We start from the raw sequence: 23,058 nt of genomic DNA, 5'->3' as shown, positions 1-23,058 counted from the left end.
ATAAACGCTGCAGAAGTTGGTATGTGTAAAAACATTGAATTTACAGCATTTCATAGTACAATATACATTACACAAATATCCCGTCTGGAGAACTCCAGATTTAAAATACTAATAAAAAAACTAAAATCTTTGAACAACACACAGAGCTCGAACCAGTACGGCAAAGACATTTAGAATAATTTGATCGTCGCACTTCTAAAAAAAAGAACTTAAAACATAATAAACTCATATATGCACTTCCATGGCAAACGGAATAACCAGACATTTAAGTCAGCAAATAATAACGGCAACAACAATGTCACAGATCACACGCATAAAATACATCTTTGAAAAGCAATGATAATAAAGTGAAAGTAAAGGCATCAATACGTGACCAGTATTCAGTTTGCAGTGTACGTAGTTACATGAGTTAACACAGTCACGTCATTAGATTTAAAGTAACCTAAGTTGGAAAACTGCCCACAAATACTGAAAAGGCTGTTCGATCCACATGCCTGTTCAGATGCATGTTGCATAACTTGAAGTGCGTGATAAAACAGACAATCGGGACATTAATGGAGCTATCCAAACGCTTTATTCTCTACCGCCGAGTAACTTCTGGGTATTGTTGATTCTTATCGCTGAGATACGCGGTTTGATTGGAGTTCGGAACCAAACACTTTGTTCAGATCATCCTCGCCTCTGTATCGTGGGAACGCTGAGAAAATGGTGGACAATTTCACGACGTTGGCCTTCTTGCGTTCGGAAATCGACAACTATTGCACTGTTGAGCAATTTCAGTTGCTTTTCTGCATCGCGATCACTTATTTCAATATCTGCTATTTCGGCGTTCGTACGATGACTGAAAGGAGGATATGTATTGCAGTTACGGTGTGATACAATTTCGGAATGCTGAGTTCAGTGTTTCGACCCTCTCTCTTTCGTCTTGCGTGTCCGTGCCATGATGGTCACTGAGCCACTGAATTGATGAAATCGATAGGCATACTAACTTTACTAAGACCAAAACAACTTCGGGTTTGTAGTCATGTGGCAAAATTTTGCTCTCATATTCATTGATACCTCTCACGTAGTTGTTATTCCGCTTAGCTTAAATCGTTTTGCTTTCCTAATTGTTCTATTGGATCACGGTGGGTCCTTATCATCCCTCAGAACAACTAGATAGCACCGATTACAAGATTATTCGTCTGGCTCCTGTCGTTTAGTTTAAACAGTTAGGGACAGTATAAGAAAGAATATGAAAAGGGGATAAACACGCGAAACCCACAGGGATAAAGATGAATCGAAGACCAGGATTCATTGGAAGATTCTGAGAGCGTGTGATACATCTGGAAACCTGTAAGCGCGCACAAAACGCAACCAGAGTTCCGCTGAAGCGTTTGCGATCATTATCAAGTCAGTCTGACGGATGCCGCGAACGCGACGCGTAGCTGGGGCCGTAAACACGTTGGTGCAGTCCAAATGAAAGCGTAACAGAGATATTCGGGGAACTTTTCCCTGTACTCGGCGTCATGATACAGCAACCACCGGTAGCAGTGTGAAGGAACAAACAATATTGGTTACAAAATTGGATTTTTATTTCGCCTTAGACAAGGTATCTCCAGATTGTCGGGGAGAGAAACGGGCGACACCATCACTGCGAAACCTTGAATCTGAAGATGGCTTGGTATGAGGCAAAATGCTCCGTTGGAGGATAAACAAAATAAGAAATCCAGTTTACAACCGAGAGTGTTTGTTCTTTCATATGTTCGGGGTAGTGAAATTTAAATCTTTGGAAGAAAGGCGACGTTGTCACGTAATCACTTTGAGTAAATTTAGATAACCTAGATTTGAGGAAGGGTGTGCGACAGTTCTGCTGTCACGGTTGTATATCTGGTGAAGAGAGCGTGAGAATGAGATAAGAGAGATTAGTTGCGAACAGAGTGTCTCCACCTCTCCATCATGCCCTCCCCCTCCTCCTTTCCCTCTACTGCCCTTTCGCTACATTTGTGTACAGAACAGAACGAGAAGTGACTAAGGACGGTATAAACCACCCTCCGCCCTGTACTCTCCAGTGTTTATCGCACGAGCTGCACGTGGACGAGCACAGCCAACTGCTCACGCAACCCGGAACAGCCGAGATGGTGTTCAGTCTCTGATGATGACTATCACGTTAGTTTTCCAACACTGTGGTGTTTCCGACCACTTTGCAGGTGCCGCAGGTACCGTGCGACTTTCGACCAAACAGTCCTGCACAGTGGGTTCTCCGACCAGAACCACCCCCACTGATGACTTACGCCTGTCGCTCCGCAGCAACAGATGTGTTGCCACTGTCTGTAAGTCAGCGCCCACGTCTACAGCTTTCATTTCTGTGTTGTTTTGTAGGCCTGAGCTATTTGAGTTCTGTACCCTCTGCGTAACAGAAATAATTACAACGAAAGGGGGACAGTGTCTTCTCAAGAATGGTCACTGCTACCTTGTGCACAGAACATACGATGAATGTACGAACTGCCCATGCAAGAATTTCGAGCAGAGTAAGTGCCAAGGCCGTTTAGAAATTCCAACTGGCAGAGTCATGCCTGAAAGGCAATATTCTTGCCGATCTGACGAAGCAGATTTGCAGACGAAGTAACTAACGCGTAACTGCACGGAAAGAATGCTCGAAAAAAAAGTCTGTGTGTCTTTCCCAAATTTTTAAAGAGGAACTTCAAGATTTGTAAATTAAACAAATATGCCAGATTATGAGAATTTGAAGGCTACATTGGGTAAAGCAAGAAGGGAAGCTATTGGTCGACGCAGAACCTTGACACTAGTTCGGAGATTGAACCGAGTGAAGACGTTTTGAAATTAATTAAAGATAATAGTTTTCTGAAAACTGACGTTGAGGCAGTAGGTCAGTTCCTGCCAAAAGTGACCTGGTGTTTGGCTGGGAAGAAGCGGAAAAATCTTGTGTCAGATTGGAACTGTTCTCACGGAAGGAACATTTGACAGTTGTTCGAAACACTTCAGGGAACTGTACGCCATACACGTCGACATCGGAACTGCACAAGCGGAGACGAAGATATTTCCTTTTTTATTTGCTTTGTTCCCAGACAAAAATCCAAATGCATATGAAAAACTCCTTTCTGGTTTGAAAAATAAGATGCATGGGTGGTCGCCGAAAACAGCAGTGCTAAACTTTGCAGTGGCTACAATTAAAACTATGAAAACGGTGTTCCTGAACATCCATTTACAACTGCAATTTTCGCTTTAATCAATGTCTGCGGAAGGAAATACAAGAAGTGTGATTAATGTAGGAATGCAGGGATAGAGGAGAAGACAGATTGTTTTGCGCAAGTGTGCTACCGTAGCACGTATTACACCAAATACTGTAGATGAAGCGTGGATGGTAATAATGGAGGAAATACCCAGTGGAGAAGAGGTCTAGAAATTTGCAGATTGTATGGTCAATCAATAGATGAAAAATGCCATTATAGTAGTTGCAATGATGAATGTTTATAACCAGCGGCACAAGACCGCTGTTTGGCGAAGGAAATTAAACTCCTCAAAAAATCAAAAACTCCTGAACATGTACTTTCTGATAATTAATTTACAGGAAGCAGCAACTGTTATATTTGATGTTAAAAAGAGGTTCTATTGTCTTGCCACTTGAGAAAAGAAGATCTTGATAAAAGATTCTAAGATATTAAAAGGACATATAATGATTCCGGCGATTTAAGAAGATGTTTAAAATCTCTGGCTTTCTTAGAAAAAAGTCGAGTGAGAAATTAAAATAAGACAATAAGTTTAACCATTTGCTGGTGTAATGTTGTAGAAGATCATAAAAAATAAAGAATAAAATAATATCAATTTAAACATGGCTGTGTACTATAAGCATCGCCAGCTCTAACCCAGGATAAAGTACGAATGGATGTTCTTATTACAAAACTGGCGGCCTCTCCTTGACAGTCGGAAAACACATTGCTAAAATATTTGTGGGCGGAAACACCACGTTAACGTCAGGGGTCGCAAAGCCCACGGTCGGAAAACCCACGACACCGATGTGATGTTGAACCCAGCCCTCCACCTAACCAAGTGCCGCAAAGTCGGAGAACCACAGACAGTTCCAGTTAAAGCGTTCCTGTTGCGCTCAGCTGCACACGGACAAACCTCAACCTCAAATCTCGATCGGTGGCCACAATATCGGAATGCTCCCGGTTTGTTTAAGTCTCAAGTTAGAAAGGTCCGTCGCAGGATCATGGAGCATATTAGAAGCTCGAAAATTATGACATTCTAAGAGGAAAGCAAACGTGTGTGTGAAAGAATCATCACTGATTCAGAAAAAAAAACCATTCGTGTGAAACACGGTTTCCTTTATCCACACACATTTTGCGGAAATACAGTATGCACTCCCAATCCAGCATTGTTCTTCCTACGCTGTTCTTGGACTCGTCCGGACAGCTGAATTTTTAATACTGACTACTTGGTACTGATCTGATTTCATATTACAACCGAAGTGGCGTTCAAAGGAGTGTGAACCAGAAGGGTGTTCTAGAAGTCCACCGACAAATTTTCAGACGTTTTTCAGAGATACGTTCTGAGTGTTATGGTACAAGGGACCCACGGTCTCAGTTACAGAGTAACAATGTAATTATGTTTCTTTCTGTTTGTTACCCCAATTACCTTTGAATCTGAGAGAGTACGTTCACAATAAAAGTAAAGCCCGTAATATGCAGGGTTTAGTTTCTCGTAGGCGGTCATGTAACAGCTGATGTGCTTGGCGTCGCTGTGGGGACAGCTCAATTCAGCGTCGTTGTACTCTCTTCCATTGCAGTCAGTGAAACCATACGAAAGGTGAATATCGGCCGACTCTTCACCAGTACACCTATCCAGAGTACTGCTGCGTATCACCGTCAATGCACAACTAATACTGTTCGAAAACAAAACTCTAGACGGAACGAAGCGTTACTGAATGCAGACTTGAGGCAACGATTTAAAGAGGGCATGACTCTTGTCGGAAGCAGGTACTGTGAGCGAATGGAAACGAGACACACGGTGCATACAGTCGACATTTAGACTGTTGTGCCATATTTGCAGTGCAATACACATACGGAGATAATTGGGAAAGAAATCAAACGACGTCAACTCTTTAATGAGCTCGGTCAGTCACTCTTTTTATTTCATCCTACGACGCCTTTCGAGGGTTCACGCTCTTATCAACCTGACTGTCACCGTCCAACCGATGCTACGCTAGAGATCAGTCAAAAAGAATGTGTGTGAAATCTTATGGGACTGAACTGCTAAGGCAATCAGTCCCTAAGCTTACACACTACTTAACCTAATTTATCCTAAGGACAAACACACACACCCATGCCCTAGGGAGGACTCGAACCTCCGCCGGGACCAGCCGCACAGTTCATGACTGCAGCGTCTTAGACCGCTCGGCTAATCCCGCACGGCAGAGATCAGTCGGTCAACACAACCAAGCATAGTTGGAATAATGATATTGTATTACATTTTTGCTAGCTGGATGCAGCAAGTTGTTTTTTGTTAGAGTAATATTTGTTAGAGTAATATAACGGTGATAGAGTTACTTACAATTTGTTCCAGTTGGTCATGAATATTTAAATATATATTATTAGTGCCCTGATTACGCTAACAAGTAAATATTATACGTTTTGTAGCAAAATGAAACCACAACAAACAACTGGCTGCAGCCAGCTAGCAAAACTGCAACATTATATTATTGTTCCACCTGAAGATGTGAGTGTAAACTCTCGAAACCCGTCGTGGGATGAAACAACGAATGACATTAGGAAAAGCTTTCTCTAATTCTACAAATGTTATAAACCTAAGGTTCCTTTTGTTTAACGTATCTTATAAACTAAGTCGTAGGGTAAGCATTGCCTCGTGTGTTCCTCCATTTTTCAGAAGCCCGAACTGATCTTCCTCGAGGTCGGCTGCTACCAGTTTTTCCGATCTTCTGTGAATAATTCGAGTCGGTTTTTTGCAACCATGATTTAGTAAACTGATAGTTTGCTAATATTCACAGGTATCAGCAGCTGCCTCTGTTTGAAACTGGAAGTATTACGTTAAATACAAGAAATGAATTCTGTTACATAAGGACCTAAACTTCCCCTTGAATTTTTCGTAGCAGAATGTCAACCAAAATATTGCTTCGATTAATCTACAAGATGCGAGTATAAAATAATGGACTGATGCTGTCACGCAGTTAGCACGAATGCACCAAGAATGAACGACCAACAGCTGTGAAGCGTGAACCCTTCTCAGTCGAATACGACATCTCTGGTGCCAAATCAGTGCAGCTGTGGCCTCCGTTTGTTTAAGAGCTGCTATTTTGTTCTGGTGGAAAAATTATGTGTGTTATAATAGAGCAACGAACGGTAGTGACATTTCCCTTGAAACTTGGAAAAACTTCTGCTGACACTTATGTTTTACTAACAGAAGTGTATGTCGAAGACTAACACGTACGCGAGTTTCTGAGTGGCCGAGAAGGCATTGAAGAGGACCCAAGCCCGGGACGCCATTCAACAACAAAAACGGATGAAAAGTAGGTAATCTGATTCGATCTGACTGTCGGTTGAGTTTTCGATAGATTGCTGAAACTTTAGGAATTTACAAAAAATGTATAAGGCAAACATGTAAAACATACCCAGTTTAACATGAGTAAAGTGTGTGCGAAACTGGCGCGAAAAATTCTCACCTTCGAACGAAAAGAAGCTCGTGAAAATGTTTGTCCTAACACTTTCAATACCACTGAAATTGATCCTAATTTCTTGGAAACAGTGATAACACGTACGAATTTTGGCTTTTCACTACGCTCCAGAAACAAAGCTACAATCCATGCACTGGAAGGAGCCATCTTCACCGACAACGAAAATAGCTCGAATGAGCAAGTCAGTATTCAAAGAGATGATGACTGTTTTTTTCGATATTCTTGGAATTGTGTATTTTTACTGGTTCCTGAAGGTCAAACTATTGATCAACAGTACTACCTTGAGGTTCTTGCTCAGTTTCGTGAGAAAATAAGACAGAAAACGACCCGAAATTTGGTAGAACAGGTTATGGGTTTTGCATCATGACAACGCACCGACTCATACAGCATTGTCTACTAATAGGTTTCTACCGAAGTTTAGCGTTCCAGTGAGAAACCACACACCTCTTTCACCTGACCTAGCACCCTGTGACTTTTGATCTCGAGGAGTACATAAATCTTCAGATCTGCATTAAAAGGAACAAGATTTCTGCCCTTTGGAGTAGTGAAAGAAAAAACAGTGAACATCAAGGAGCTCACGGTGGGAGGGGGGGGGGGGAGGGAGACTTCAGGAAGGGGAGTATACTGAGGGTGAAAATGATTCAATATATATGTATTTGAAATAAAATGTTTTACAGCCGGAGTCCCGTTATTTTAGAGCTACGCCTTGTATAACAAAGCGGTTTTACTTGCAGTTTGGTTACTAGTAACCAAAAGCGCGTTAAATATGCAGTGAACACTGGCTGCGACAGACTCTGAAACCCCCAATCTTAAAGCAGTTGTCACGTGTTGTCTTACCAGAACCCTTGTATTGCATTGTATGCTATGGGGGGGGGGGGGGGGGGGTGCTAGAAACGACGGTGAGGCTCTGTCCCCACCGCAGCCGAAGTGGTCCACAACCGTACGACGACTACCGCAGTCCACTTCACCCCTCCAAAAAAATGGTTCAAATGGCTCTGAGCACTATGGGACTTAACATCGGTGGTCATGAGGCCCCTAGAACTTAGAACTACTTAAACCTAACTAACCTAAGGACAGCACACACATCCATGCCCGAGGCAGGATTCGAACATGCGACCGTAGCTCTCACGCGGTTCCAGACTGTAGAGCCTAGAAGCGCACGGCTACACCGGCTGGCTTCACCCCTCCACCGCCCCACACGCTAAACCACTCTTTCAGGGTTATTGTGCGGTTTGGCGCCCGGTGGACACCCCCCCCCCCCCCCCCCCTCACGCCCCAGGGAACGGCTCACTCCAGACGAGTGTAACCCCTATGTTTGCGTGGTAGAGTAATGGTGGCGTACGCGTGCGTGGGGAACTTGTTTGCGCAGCAATCGCCGACATAGTGTACCTGAGGCGGAATAATGGGAACCAGCCCGCATTCGCCGAAGCAGATGGAAAACCGTCTAAAAACCATCAACAGACTGGCCGGCACACCTGACTTCGACCCAAGTCGGCCGGGCGGATTCGTGCCGGGGACCAGGCGCTCCTTCCTAATTCGGAAAGCCGTGCGTTAGACCACACGGCTAACCGGGCGGGCTACCAGAACCCTTACGTCACCTCCAGTTCCGTTAGCTTCAGCAACTTCACAAAGTTGTCACTGTCCGACCACCACTACAGTACGCTAGAGATCAATCACTCACCGCAACCAAGCATCGGTTAAGTAAAAGGGTTAGTGTGGGGAGCGTATCAAACTGAAACCGAAATAAGATGGCTTCGTCCAAACTGAGCAACATATTAATAAGTAAGTGGCAACCTCCGAAGCCCGTCACGAAACAAATGCGGCAGATCATACTGTGGTGACCTTGAACACTTGCGATAACCGCCAAAGGTAGCCAGGCTTACACTACCCCATCCCCCGTTCTTATGCAGCTTTTTATACGAAGATTTAGCAAATTCTATAATTTTGTAACTAATGAAGCATTTTAAAGAAACATTACTTCAGTGATCCATATTGATGAAGTACATTGCACACTGCAACATAAATCTGTCATTGTAGTAAATAAATTACATTTCCAGGAAGTATGTAAAAAACGTGAAAGTAAACCAAGACCTGCATCTTACTGTTCATGGCAGCTACGGCCTACACTAATCCATATGAGCACGACTTGCAAGCACAGCGAAACTAACTGTACGGTGAGATTGACAGAAGGCCTACACGAGTTAAATGTTTATCACGGTGGTTAGCAAAGCAGCTGGTGACTTTCGGCATGCCAGACTTCACGCGTGCAGTGCGTGCGGGCCGTGTGATACCAATGCCCGGCTTGTCGCTCGGCTTTGTTCGGTCATTCTCGGAAGCACCCGGCGTGTACTGCGGTGCGGCATTTGACATTCGGCACAACTCTCGAGTTCTGCACGGTCATGATGTCGGCGCTGTTTACCCCTTGGCATTTGTTTCGTGATATTGAAGACTTTCACACTTGCAATGGCTGTTTACACAAAAAGAGTCAGTCTAGCGGTCTGTCATCCCAACCCTTCTGTGGTGTCACCGCCAGACACCACACTTGCTAGGTGGTAGCCTTTAAATCGGCCGCGGTCCGTTAGTATACGACGGACCCGCGTGTCGCCACTATCAGTGATTGCAGACCGAGCGCCGCCACACGGCAGGTCTAGTCTAGAGAGACTCCCTAGCACTCGCCCCAGTTGGACAGCCGACTTTGCTAACGATGGTTCACTGTCTACATAGGCTCTCATTTGCAGAGACGACAGTTAAGCATAGCCTTCAGCTACGTCATTTGCTACGACCTAACAAGCCATATTCAGTTACTATAAGTACTATCTTCAAGAATGTATTCTGAACAGATAATATTGTGAATCATGTACCGTCAAGAGCGACGTTCATCATTAATGGATTAAAGCTAAGTATCAAATTAATTACGTCCGCTTTCTGAATTCTCATTCCTTGTCATGTTCCAGACCTCACGTCAGTATAGTTCTTCCCTCCTCTGTCCACAACAGAGCTTGAGCTAAAACGCGTGCATTTCGGCCTCCACTCGTAACACGGTGTTGGCTCTTCTGCTAACACAAAACCTTCAAGATGAATAGTAATGACAGAACAAAGGAATGGAAATTCTAATTTCGCATAAACGACGGATACTGTCTATTTGCTAGAAAACGACATTATAGAACCAAGCAGAAACAACTCACACTTTTAGACGACAATGAAAGAGCAAAAAAAGTAGAACAATTGACAGAGGGAGTACATTGTACTGTACATCAACAAACACTTTGTGCTAAATTTGCGGTCATTTAGCACTCGACGAAACTGGTGGTACGAATAGTAAAAGTCGCACCCATTATTTCCATTTTCAGTTAAACAATTTTCAGTGGAAATGAACTTCATTTATTACTGAAAAGTGCGTTGGTAAAGACAAAGGCCATGCCTGGAACGATTTTTCGATGTTAATCTCGCTGTTGTTGAATTTATGAAGGCAAAAGTAGTGCAGGAACGAAAATTAGAACATCCGGAATGGATTGCTGACTTCGCTCTTGACTGCACACGACACAGGAAACGAAGGATGGAAGACTGGGTCTGACGTCCTGTGGACATCGAGGTCCACAGGGACGGAGCACGAGCTCGTATTTGTCAGGGAGGGACGGGGAATTGGCTATGCCCTTTCAAAGGAACCATCCCAGCAGCGATTTAAGGAAAGCACAGAAAATCTAAATCAGTATGGAAGGGCGCACGTTTAAGTGTCGCACTCCCAAATTCAGGTTGAGTGTGCTAACCATTGCGCCACATCACTGCACACTGCCCACAGTAAGACAGTGCATGGTCACTTGTTTCTGATATGGTGGCGCCGCATTTAAAAAGAAAATCACCTTGTAGTAGGGGCAATACAATTCGCTAAGTTCACTGGCATTTAAGAAAGCGCGAGCTCTGACAAATTGATTGTGGCCTTGCAAGAACTACAACGATAGTTCTTGAGGACACTGCCAATCATACACCTGTTTCCGAGACTGTTTGCTATTTCAGTTGAAAGCGCCCCTATGCAAGTTCGATGTAACTGATTGACCTGCATGATAATTCCAGTTTTAATTACAAATCTTTTCACATTAAATCGGTCCAGTATGTATATAGTGCTTTTCTCAGATAGATTTTCCAAATCTCCATAATGAGATTGCAAAAGTGCTACAATATTTTGGTCGACATATTTGTGTGAAAGATCTTTTCCCGATTATGAAACTAAATATGTCTCGATTACATGCAACTTGAGAGCGAAATTTTGCGTCTGTCCGTATGCCGACAGTTTGTACGAGATAGAAGTTGTAGTATGTCTTCAGTGCTCCAAAACTAATTAATTGAAGCTGAAAACTTGTTTTGCTTGTGATCTGTGTTGTTGAGAAACGTGATATATAAAAGCATTTACGACTATACTGCCATTTAAATGTGGCGCATTCGCTGTTTTCCCTTCTCCCCCCTCCTCGCGCTCAGACACTGTGGCGTAGTGGTGGGGGAAATGTGAAACGAGGCCGAGCACTCTGGCACTCAGGCTCGAGCATGGCCCACATGCCGAAATTCGAGCATGCCCAAAAGCCGAAATCTAGTCCATCCCTGCTTTAGCGCGAGCCAGGGTTTCACTCACACTAGAATAACAACTAAACATCTAATACAAAGTTAGCCTACTTCCAATGGTGTTGCGACACCAGATGCCTGTGCAGCACAGCTGAGGTCCAATGGCAGAACATGCATTTGTTTGTACAAGGTTTGAAAGTAAATATTCAGAGTGTAGCTGTCTGTAGGTACAACGAGTAACAACTCCTATAATATTATTAATCACTCACAGAAGGGATGGTATAGATATCTTTCTCATTTCCAATGCGGAGTGTCCCAATTGAAACTTGGCAGGAGGAAAATTTGTAGAAGGAGGGGCAATTAAATTGCATTTTACTCCCCCCCTTTTTTTTACTACTTCCTCCGTTGTCATGTCTCGCTCCCGTCTTCAGTCGGTAGAAACTGGAAAAAAAGGAAGCCTTAGTATGTTTTTAACATTTATTCATTAAGCATGGAGAACAAAAATGGAAATGAGCATTTGGCGTCATTGGCCGGAAGGCCCCTTGTGGGGCAGGTCTGGCTGCCATGGTGCAGGTCTTACTATATTCGACTCCACATTGGGCGACCTGCGCGCTGGATGGGAATGAAATGATGATGAAGGCAACACAACACTCAGTTCAAGCAGAGAAAATCTCCAACCCAGCCGGGAATGAAACCTGGGCCCATAGGATGGCAAACCGTCACATTAACCACTCAGCTATATGTAGAACACTGCGACTGTGATGAGAAATAACTACCTTTCCGGATGATTAAGTTTTTATTACATCAAGACCGACTTCGAATCGCCAAGCGACTCATCTTCAGAAGGTACACACTTTTAATCATTGTATCATTGTGAGGGTTGTGTAGAGTTGATGGCATCCATTGGTTTCATTCTGGTGCACAAACATAAAACACAAATATAAAACACGAACTTTGCCACACGCATCAACTCTCATTTATTTTACGGGCTGTACAAGCTTTACATCCTGCTGTAGAGCACACAGGATTTGCTTTTGGAAAAGTTTGTGTAGTGCTGTGACGTAACTGGAAAGCACAAATTATGTTTTTCAGAGTATGTTTTTCAGCGCCAGGATTAAACCCATGGATGCCAATAACTCTAGACAACCCCATCAGTGACACAAACACTGATTAAAGTGTGTAACATATGAAAATTAGTCGCTGGGAGATTCAAAACTGGTCACGGTCTAATAAAAATTGAACGATCACAAGCGGCGACTGGTTGTAGTTGTAGTTGGTTTCAGCATCCGCTCATCGATATTTAAGATCCTACAACACTGTAGCGAGGGCAACGGCCTTGTCGCAGTGGATACACCGGTTCCCATGAGATCACCGAAGCTAAGCGCTGTTGCCATTTTTCGGGATGCACTCAGCCTCGTGATGCCAATTGAGGAGCTACTCGACCGAATAGTAGCGGCTTCGGTCAAGAATACCATCTTAACGACGGGGAGAGCGGTGTGCTGATACCACGCCCCTCCTATCTGCATACTATACTGAGGATGACGCGGCGGTCGGACGGTCCCGGTAGGCCACTCGTGGCCTGAAGACGGAGTTTACAACACTGTAGCGAAGTACCAGAAAAAACTCCATTCTTGAACATGAGGGAACTATGTATGTGGCAGCTCTGTGAACCAGGCGCTGGTGGTACCAAAACAACGATAGTGGTAGATGTCTGTTTGTAGTAGTCGTATCTTTATGATGCTTCTTGGATGAAATGAGACTGTAGATACGACACGGTGACAACAGCGCGCATTTACAGTTGTGGGCAGAGGGAAAGGCTTGTTCTCGTAGGCTGGAGATACAAACATGAGTGGTAGGAGTACTCAATGCTGTAATTTCCCATAACTATGGTCCAGGCCCACAGCTATGGTCCAAGCTGCCATTCTCGAATCATACTGTTGAGCAGACCTGTGCAAATGTCTGTCTTTCTTTTGTGCTGCATTTGGACGTCCGATAGGTGCTGCAGTCTATGAAAACAGTCAAATTAATTTATTGGCGTACTTGGTAAGTTTCAGCGGCTGTTGAGTTTTGTTGTGGAATGAATGTGATTTTTTTGCAGACTTCCGTATGTGGCTATAAACAGGCAAGGAAATTTAAGTAATTCTGTGTACTAAAGCTGCTCCAGTTCATTCTGGGGTTGGTATAACAACCAGTATTTGTGATATGGACAAACAAACAGTCTTGGTTGCAATGTTAAAAGTAGTGGGAAGTAGTAAAGAAATGTTGACACTACACCCAAGACTTTGTTTGTTCATATTTTGTATTGCTTCTCGTTATGTAGCAATGCTTAGTCACATAACTTTTGATGAATTTGTGTTATATGATATTTTATAAAAAAACTGAAGCCTGAGGCATAAGTGTGGTCCAAGAGTTTCATCTACATGGTGTTCATATTAAGTTTCTTTGGATTCGTCTGAAGCTAAAATAGCTCTTTTTAACATAATCTGAGGGCTTTACTTCAGTAAATAATGAACAATAAGTACCAAAACAGGTAAGGTGGGATGCCATAACTTTCTTATCCCCGACATACTACGGTCTTGTTCCTAAGGGAAATACTTGAAAAGTAGTTCAGTCGGAGGAAAGCGTCTAAAATTAAACTTTTAGTCACTATCAAATATGAGAGTGAAGTCAGGGCAGGTAGTCATTGAAGATGACAAATCTAGGGCAGAAATAAGTTCCATGGTAAGAAATGGGAAACTGAGGATTAGGCCTACAGAAAGGGATCCTCTTATGCACAACGAATCTGATACGCACTACCCTCCATAAGTTTGGAAACACAATACTGCCTATTACAAAGGAGGAAGCTAGGAGTTATCAATGTGGGTTATTGGTTATAATACAGAATAACATGCTCGAATAGCTATTCATAGTGACACAGTACTGTACAAATAATTGTCGTACGTATACATACGTAGAGGTACATACTGGTACGGCTCGGTTTTATATAAACTAACTTTACCGGTCCAAGCACCTCTGGTAAAGACGCCAGGTGGGGCCAGTAGACGGCTCCACAGTGTAGAGTACGTTGTTTACAGTTCTGTTCAGTTGTAGTTCCATTGTGTGAAGGTAGGATACACCTTGAAAGAAGGTGGTACAAGCAACGAAAGTAATGATGATTCACGAGCAAAGACAATCAGTGAACACTAAGAAGGCAATAGCTTTCGACAAATGTCAAAGTAATTGAAGATTTCCATTGCGGAGTTGTCAAGACCATGCACCGGGATCGAGGTACAGACTCCTGCGGCGATCATCCTCGCTCAGGGGCGCCCACAAAAATGTCAGAACGCCGCGAAAAATATTTGGTAGTGACCAGTAAACGTAATAGATTCAACACTATCCGCGAATTGACTGCAAAATTAAACACAGTTAGGGATACACCAATGAGTGAGTCAACAGTGAGACGTTGCCTACCAGAAAACACTCGCCAAGATTATGTAGCAGCAAAGAAGCCGTTGCTGCGTCCTGTTAACAAGAAGAAAATGCTAGAGTGGCCTACGACAAACCAACAGTAGAAAGCAGGGATTTTGGAAACGGTCTTATTCAGTGACAAATCCGGGTTCTAAATATCTGAATGCAAGCGCCGTCAATTCGTACGTTGTTCTCCTCATGAACGCTTGATTCCCCAGTGCGTAATTCCAACTGTGTAGTATGTAGGGGGTTCCGTGATGCTGTGAGGATCTTTTGGAGGAAATAAAGTCGGAGCTTCGTGAAAGTAGATGGAAAAATGAACCAAAAAATTATTATACCATTCTTCAGTGATATGTCAAGACATCTGGTTTGCGTCCTGTTGGGAAAAGGCATGTCTTGCAGCAACACAAAGACATCCCGTTTGCGTCAGAACTATGTGGAATCCCTAGAGATGCAGAAAATTTTGAGAAAAACGTGGAATGGCCCCCCAGTGCCCTTATCGTAACCCAGTCGAGCTACTATGGGATGCGTTGGACAGGAGGATCCGAAAATCGGAAATCATGAGTAGGACACGCTAGTGGGGGGTCTTACAGCAAGAAAGGAGACTAATTCTAATAGAAACCTAGGAATAATTGAACCATTGCATGCCAAGAGTAAGCAAGGCAGTGGTTAAAGCTCGGAGTGGCTAATTTGGGGGAATCTAAAATTTAACCATTACATTTTTCCATGTATTGTTTGAGCTTAATAAACATTTGGAAAACAATAAAATTCAATTTTGTAATGTATTCTTTCTGTTGTACGTAGTCAATTAGAGTTTCCAAACTTATGCAGGGTAGTGTAATTTGCAAAATACAACCCCGTGGTTAAGCCGTCAGCTGAAGAAAATTATATTCTTAAAAGGAACTCGAAAGCGTATGGGGCGAATAAATAGTTGTACAACTTATTTTCTTCTGTAGAGGTATTTAAGTTTCATAAATTGCAACGCAAATGGGTTAAACAAATAACATTTTTCTTTAATTTCCAACTGTTATAAACGGACATCAGAATCACAGCTATAAACAACAAAAATGTATGCGAGGTGGACCACATTTATGAACATCAGTGGCTAACTGTTTTCCATTTCCAATACCAACATAAACAACAAATAAAATTAAAAACCGATACTTGAAAATAAAAAAAGATGTAATTTGGTCATATTTTGTTGCATATTCGGATTCTACGCCAAATAATAAGTGTGGTTTACTCAGATCATTGTTTCACATGTGTTGTAGATGGCGCTGTAATCAACAAATATCAAGTCTTCCTGTTTTTACACACACACATTTGATCCTATCATTTCATTTTGTTGTTGTTGTTGTTGTTGTGGTCTTCAGTCCAGTGACTGGTTTGGTGCAGCTCTCCATGCTACTCTATCCTGTGCAAGCTTCTTCATCTCCATGTACCTTCTGCAATCTACATCCTTCTGGATCTGCTTAGTGTACTCATCTCTTGATCTCCCTCTACGATTTTTACACTCCACGCTGCCCTCCAATACTAAACTGGTCATCCCTTGATGCCTCGGACCATTTCCTATCAACCGATCCGTCCTTCTAGTCAAGTTGTGCCACAAATTTCTCTTCTCTCCAATTCTATTCAATACCTCCTCATTAGTTATGTGATCTACCCGTCTAATCATCAGCATTCTTCTGTAGCATCCCATTTCGAAAGTTTCTATTCTCTTCTTGTCTAAACTATTTATCGTCCATGTTTCACTTCCATACATGGCTACACTCCATACAAATACTTCGAGAAAAGACTTTCTGACAATTAAATCTGTACTCGATGTTAACACATTTCTCTTCTTCAGAAACGCTTTCCTTGCCATTGCCAGTCTACATTTTATACTCTCTTTACTTCAACCATCATCAGTTGTTTTGCATCCCAAATAACAAAACTCCTTTACTACTTTAAGTGTCTCATTTCCTAATCTAATTCCCGCAGCATCACCCGACTTAATTCGACTACATTCCATTATCCTCGTTTTGCTTTTGTTGATGTTCATCTTATATCCTCCTTTCAAGACACTGTCCATTCCTTTCAACTGCTCTCCAGGTCCTTTGCTGTCTCTGACAGAATTACAATGTCATCGGCGAACCTCAAAGTTTTTATTTCTTCTCCATGGATTTTAATTCCTACTCGAAGTGTTTCTTTTGTTTCCTTTACTGCTTGCTCAATATACAGATTGAATAACATCGGGGATCGGCTGCAACCCTGTCTCACTCCCTTCCCAACCACTGCTTTCCTTTCATGCCCCTCGACTCTTGTAACTGCGATCTGGTTTCTGTACAAATTGTAAATAGTCTTCCGCTTCCTGTATTTTACCCTTGCCACCTTCACAGTTTGAAAGAGAGTGAACATTGTCAATAGCTTTCTCTAAGCCTACAAATGCTAGAAACGTAGGTTTGCCTTTCCTTAACCCATCTTGTATAAGAAGTCGTGGGGTCAGCATCCCCTCGCGCGTTCCTAGATTTTTCCGGAATCCAATCTGACCTTCCTCGATGTTTGGTTTCTATCAGTTTTTCCATTTTTCTGTAAAGAATTCGTGTTACTATGTTGCAACAGCATCTTTCTTTGGAATGGAATTATTACATTCTTCTTGAAGTCTGAAGGTATTTCGCCTGTGTCATTTCATTTACAATGTAAATGTAAATCTTTGTGTTCCAAGGCTGAAATTTATTTTCGAAATTTACTTTATTGGTACAGTAAAATACTGTTATCCGTTTAAATGTTTGGTTAGAAACTACATTAAGCGAGACCCAGGAACGACAATGCGAATGTAATAGTTTTCTCCTCCCATGAGGATGCTTGATATCGATGAGTTACCTGGCATCTCACCGTTGGGGTGTTAAGTTCGGTATCCGTAGCAAGCGCGTCTGTCATACCACCACGTTGGCGTTTTATCTTACTACGATGGTTGTGGTTTGTATACCGCCGGTAGCCACATAGCGTCCGGCACAGGAGTAGCTGTAGTTGGATGGGAACATGCACCGAAATTAATCACCCTGATAGCGGCGTTCGAGGGCTGGCACCAAAATCGAGCATTCTGATGGACTGGGGACTCACCACAATCAACTTCTTAGGGATCAGAAAGCTACGTTAGCATGCAAATAACTTATTTGGCAGAACTGTCAATGCGTAGCCGTATTAGTTGTACATTTGCAACACTCAAATAACATTTGAACATAAATATCATCCGTTAGAAAAAGAGGTATATATTTACATCGTGAAATGAAATGTCGAATCAAATGTGTCGGTTATTAATTGCATAAACAGCCACGCTTGATATTTGTCGAGTACAGCGACATCTACTGCAAATGGGAAACAATGGTCAGGGTAAGCCGTATGTACAGTATTTTTCGGTGTGGAATTCGGATTGCAGTAAAAATTCGGGCGAGGTTCCCATTTGAAAATACGAATTTGACCCCGTCTACGAAGGAAACGTAGTTAGGATGTGGTGAGCTGTAGCATTTACAGATGTACTCTTCAGTAATATTAACGTTTCACCCAGAACATTTTTTTTTCGTAGAACGCGTCGTTTTCGACAAATTTAGCTGTCTCATGTTAAAATAAATCCCCGGTCTACATGTTTTGCACACGCACGCAAACACACACACACACACACACACACACACACACACACACACACACAATTGCGGGAGTTGAACCATGGAAAGTTCCCGTACCTATCCCGCTTGTTCATAATCTGTCCTCGTTTTTGTTTTCTTTTCCGGTCGGTCCTGCCCCCCCCCCCCTTCTCCTTCACCCCTTCTACATCTACATCTACATTTATACTCCGCAAGCTACCCAGCGGTGTGTGGCGGAGGGCACTTTACGTGCCACTGTCATTACCTCCCTTTCCTGTTCCAGTCGCGTATGGTTCGCGGGAAGAACGACAGCCGGAAAGCCTCCGTGCGCTCTCGAATCTCTCTAATTTTACATTCGTGATCTCCTCGGGAAGTATAAGTAGGAGGAAGCAATATATTCGATACCTCATCCAGAAACGCACCCTCTCGAAACCTGGACAGCAAGCTTACACCGCGATGCATAGCGCCTCTCTTGCAGAGTCTGCCACTCGAGTTTGCTAAACATCACCGTAACGCTATTTCGGTTACCAAATAGCCCTGTGACGAAACGTGCCGCTCTTCTTTGGATCTTCTCTATCTCCTCCGTCAACCCAGTCTGGTACGGATCCCACACTGATGAGCAATACTCAAGTATACGTCGAACGAGTGTTTTGTAAGCCACCTCCTTTGTTGACGGACTACGTTTTCTAAGGAATCTCAACCTGGTACCCGCCTTACCAACAATTAATTTTATATGCTCATTCCACTTCAAATCGTTCCGCACGCATATTCCCAGATATTTTACAGAAGTGACTGCTACCAGTGTTTGTTCCGCTATCATATAATCATACAATAAAAGATCCTTCTTTCTGTGTATTCGCAATACATTTGTCTATGTTAAGGGTCAGTTGCCACTCCCTGCAGCAAACGCCTATCCGCTGCAGATCTTCCAGCAATTTTCTAATGCTGCAACTTCTCTGTATACTACAGTATCCGCCAAAAGTGGCATATAACTTCCGACACTATACACTAGGTCATTTATATATATTGTGAAAAGCAATGGTCCGATAACACTCCCCTGTGGCGCGCCAGAGTTTACTTTCACGCCTGTAGACGTCTCTCCATTGAGAACAACGTGCTGTGTTCTGTTTGCTAAAAACTCTTCAATCCAGCCACACAGCTGGTGTGATATTCCGTAGGCTCTCCCTTTGTTTATCAGGCGTCAGTGCAGAACTGTATCGAACGCCTTCCCACCCTTGCCGTTACCCTATCTCGCTACCCCCTCCGCAGAGCCCTGAAATGCTGCATAGTGGTTATACGGAAACACGGTCGAGCGTAGTAGATAAAATCCGGCAGCGAAACCCACTCTGTGCAGAACCGGCACTGCTGCACTCCACTGGTAGACCACGTGGACTCGCCGTGCCAGCGCGTACTCACCCGTGGAAGGAGCAGCGTCTTCTCGGAGCGCCGTCTGCCCGACAACTGACTGGCTGTCCGCTGTCCGCTGCACTGCAGTACCGCTCCTTATCAGCAGGCGGCAGATAACGGTCCATTGTGTGGCCGCGACACAGCCCGGCCGCCGCCGCTCGCCCACGCTAGCCGCTGACCCCACGCCACGCGGGGATCCGAGCCCCTGACTGAGAGGCAACCCTCTACGCTCTCCGGTAGACCACCTTTGATCGTACACATATTAGACCACCGAACCAGGAAAGAAAACACTTAACAGATGTTTCGCTTATTGTGCACATACACTCACAAGGAGACGGCACGACCGTGGTGTCGAGGATTTGTCCGACATTTTGTATGGTGAAAGAGGACCCCTAACACCTCACGTGGTTAAAATACGAGGGGTGTCCAGAAAGTAAGTACATAGGGGGACCACATCGAATACGTTGCCAACCGAGCGCACGCGAGGCTCAAACAGCTCTACCCAATGCTCAACAAGGAAAGCACACTGAATAGGAGGGTGTCGACGTCCATATACACTCCTGGAAATTGAAATAAGAACACCGTGAATTCATTGTCCGAGGAAGGGGAAACTTTATTGACACATTCCTGGGGTCAGATACATCACATGATCACACTGACAGAACCACAGGCACATAGACACAGGCAACAGAGCATGCACAATGTCGGCACTAGTACAGTGTATATCCACCTTTCGCAGCAATGCAGGCTGCTATTCTCCCATGGAGACGATCGTAGAGATGCTGGATGTAGTCCTGTGGAACGGCTTGCCATGCCATTTCCACCTGGCGCCTCACTTGGACCAGCGTTCGTGCTGGACGTGCAGACCGCGTGAGACGACGCTTCATCCAGTCTCAAACATGCTCAATGGGGGACAGATCCGGAGATCTTGCTGGCCAGGGTAGTTGACTTACACCTTCTAGAGCACGTTGGGTGGCACGGGATACATGCGGACGTGCATTGTCCTGTTGGAACAGCAAGTTCCCTTGCCGGTCTAGGAATGGTAGAACGATGGGTTCGATGATGGTTTGGATGTACCGTGCACTATTCAGTGTCCCCTCGACGATCACCAGAGGTGTACGGCCAGTGTAGGAGATCGCTCCCCACACCATGGTGCCGGGTGTTGGCCCTGTGTGCCTCTGTCGTATGCAGTCCTGATTGTGGCGCTCACCTGCACGGCGCCAAACACGCATACGACCATCATTGGCAGCAAGGCAGAAGACGACACGTCTCCATTCGTCCCTCCATTCACGCCTGTCGCGACACCACTGGAGGCGGGCTGCACGATGTTGGGGCGTGAGCGGAAGACGGCCTAACGGTGTGTGGGACCGTAGCCCAGCTTCATGGAGACGGTTGCGAATGGTCCTCGCCGATACCCAGGAGCAACAGTGTCCCTAATTTGCTGGGAAGTGGCGGTGCGGTCCCCTACGGCACTGCGTAGGATCCTACGGTCTTGGCGTGCATCCGTGCGTCGCTGCGGTCCGGTCCCAGGTCGACGGGCACGTGCACCTTCCGCCGACCACTGGCGACAACATCGATGTACTGTGGAGACCTCACGCCCCACGTGTTGAGCAATTCGGCGGTACGTCCACCCGGCCTCCCGCATGTCCACTATACGCCCTCGCTCAAAGTCCGTCAACTGCACATACGGTTCACGTCCACGCTGTCGCGGCATGCTACCAGTGTTAAAGACTGCGATGGAGCTCCGTATGCCACGGCAATCTGGCTGACACTGACGGCGGCGGTGCACAAATGCTGCGCAGCTAGCGCCATTCGACGGCCAACACCGCGGTTCCTGGTGTGTCCGCTGTGCCGTGCGTGTGATCATTGCTTGTACAGCCCTCTCGCAGTGTCCGGAGCAAGTATGGTGGGTCTGACACACCGGTGTCAATGTGTTCTTTTTTCCATTTCCAGGAGTGTACATGACACTGATTAGACCTCTGATGACGTACGCAGCTCCCGTCTGGGGATATGCAGCTCCTACACGACTGACCCTCCTTCAGATCTTACAGAACAAGGTGCTACGAATCATTAGCAACGCTCCACGCTACACACGCACCGTGGATCTTCACCATGAATACCGCCTTGATAGCCTCAAGGAAGTATTCAAAAAACACGCCACACGACAATACAGGAACTCGAGACACTCGAACAATCCTTTCATCCTCACTCTGGGAAACTACGATCACAACCACAGGTGGAAGCACAGGCGGCAAAGACACTGCTAGCTAGGGCACAGCTACCTATGGTAAACTAACATACGCAAACAAGCGGCAAACGTCGGTAAGCCTCTGCATGTCAGCAACACTGACTGGTAATTACCAGCTGCTATTAGAGCCGACCAACTTGCCATAGCAGTGACACCGACGAGCTCGCCCACAGACGCACAAACAATCTGCCAGCATTCCCTCACACTGTGCTTCCGATATATGACCTATCGGACACAAGAATGATAACAAACCTAACTGTTGCAGGTTGCTGACGCTGAACGAGGACTCTGTACCAGCATCCAGCGCCAGCCGCCGAGCAGCACAAACGCACAACGTCAAGGTATCGACTTGCATGATACCCACTACTAACAAATCCTATCCTTGCACAACCTATCGCAGGCAGCTAGACAACCGCTACTGCTCTTACCACCCGACCTAACTATCGCAGAGGTTTTTTTCCCTTGGCTCTTGCTTTGGCACTTTTTTTCCTCTGCCCTTCAAACCGCTACCCTTCATCAGATTTCGACCAATCAATCTCCAGATGAGCGCGTATTAATGGTTAATTCTAACCAGACGTACGCAAACATCGCAGTACCCACATCCTGCGACACCTCACTTTAGTGAATACTAACACTTATACAGAGATAGCAGTAGGCCTTTTGTGTTGGCCATCATGCCGGTGTGGGCGTGGAGGGGCTCCACCTCTATTAAAAAAAAAAAAAAGTAAGTTCCGATCGGTCGCGAAATGGAAACGACTATGAAAATCCGATGAAGCTGCGCGCAGGTGCGTTGGGCAGTGTCTCTAGTATGACCCTAGATAGCATCACGGCGCTCTTCTCATTTCTGATCTCACGGGGAGCACATAAAGATTCACAGAACAATAGTGTCTTCCGCCGAGTACGAGGGCCTGGTGAGAAATTTCGCCTGAAGCTATGTAGCCGACATGACATAACTGTCGTGCGGTTTCTTCTTCGAGACAATTCACAGCCGAATTCTGCAGGGGCAGTGAAGGTGCTCCTACATCGTTTTCAATTGCCAATGTTTGATTACCCACAATACAGCACGTAATGTCTCTCTCTGAGCTGTA

At 44.6% G+C, this 23,058-nt stretch overlaps 1 protein-coding gene across 4 annotated transcripts in view; it reads right to left on the bottom strand.

The window, feature by feature from the left end:
* The window catches only part of LOC126284759 (glucose-6-phosphate exchanger SLC37A2), a 200,549-nt gene extending 180,630 nt beyond the window's left edge, over positions 1-19,919 (bottom strand). The window contains exon 1 of one of the 4 annotated variants that reach the window (XM_049983904.1): positions 19,732-19,919. In XM_049983904.1, the coding sequence (XP_049839861.1) occupies positions 19,732-19,847 (116 nt within the window). In that variant the 5' untranslated portion in view covers positions 19,848-19,919. The remainder of the gene's footprint in view (positions 1-19,731) is intronic. The other 3 variants (XM_049983905.1, XM_049983910.1, XM_049983917.1) reach the window with 3 other exon arrangements.
* Between the last annotated feature and the right edge of the window lie 3,139 nt (positions 19,920-23,058).

The sequence above is a fragment of the Schistocerca gregaria genome, chromosome 8 (genome assembly GCF_023897955.1).
Source record: "Schistocerca gregaria isolate iqSchGreg1 chromosome 8, iqSchGreg1.2, whole genome shotgun sequence".
Lineage (NCBI taxonomy): Eukaryota > Metazoa > Arthropoda > Insecta > Orthoptera > Acrididae > Schistocerca > Schistocerca gregaria.
Note: the sequence above shows the minus strand (reverse complement) of the source record. Positions and strands in the feature narration are given on the sequence as shown.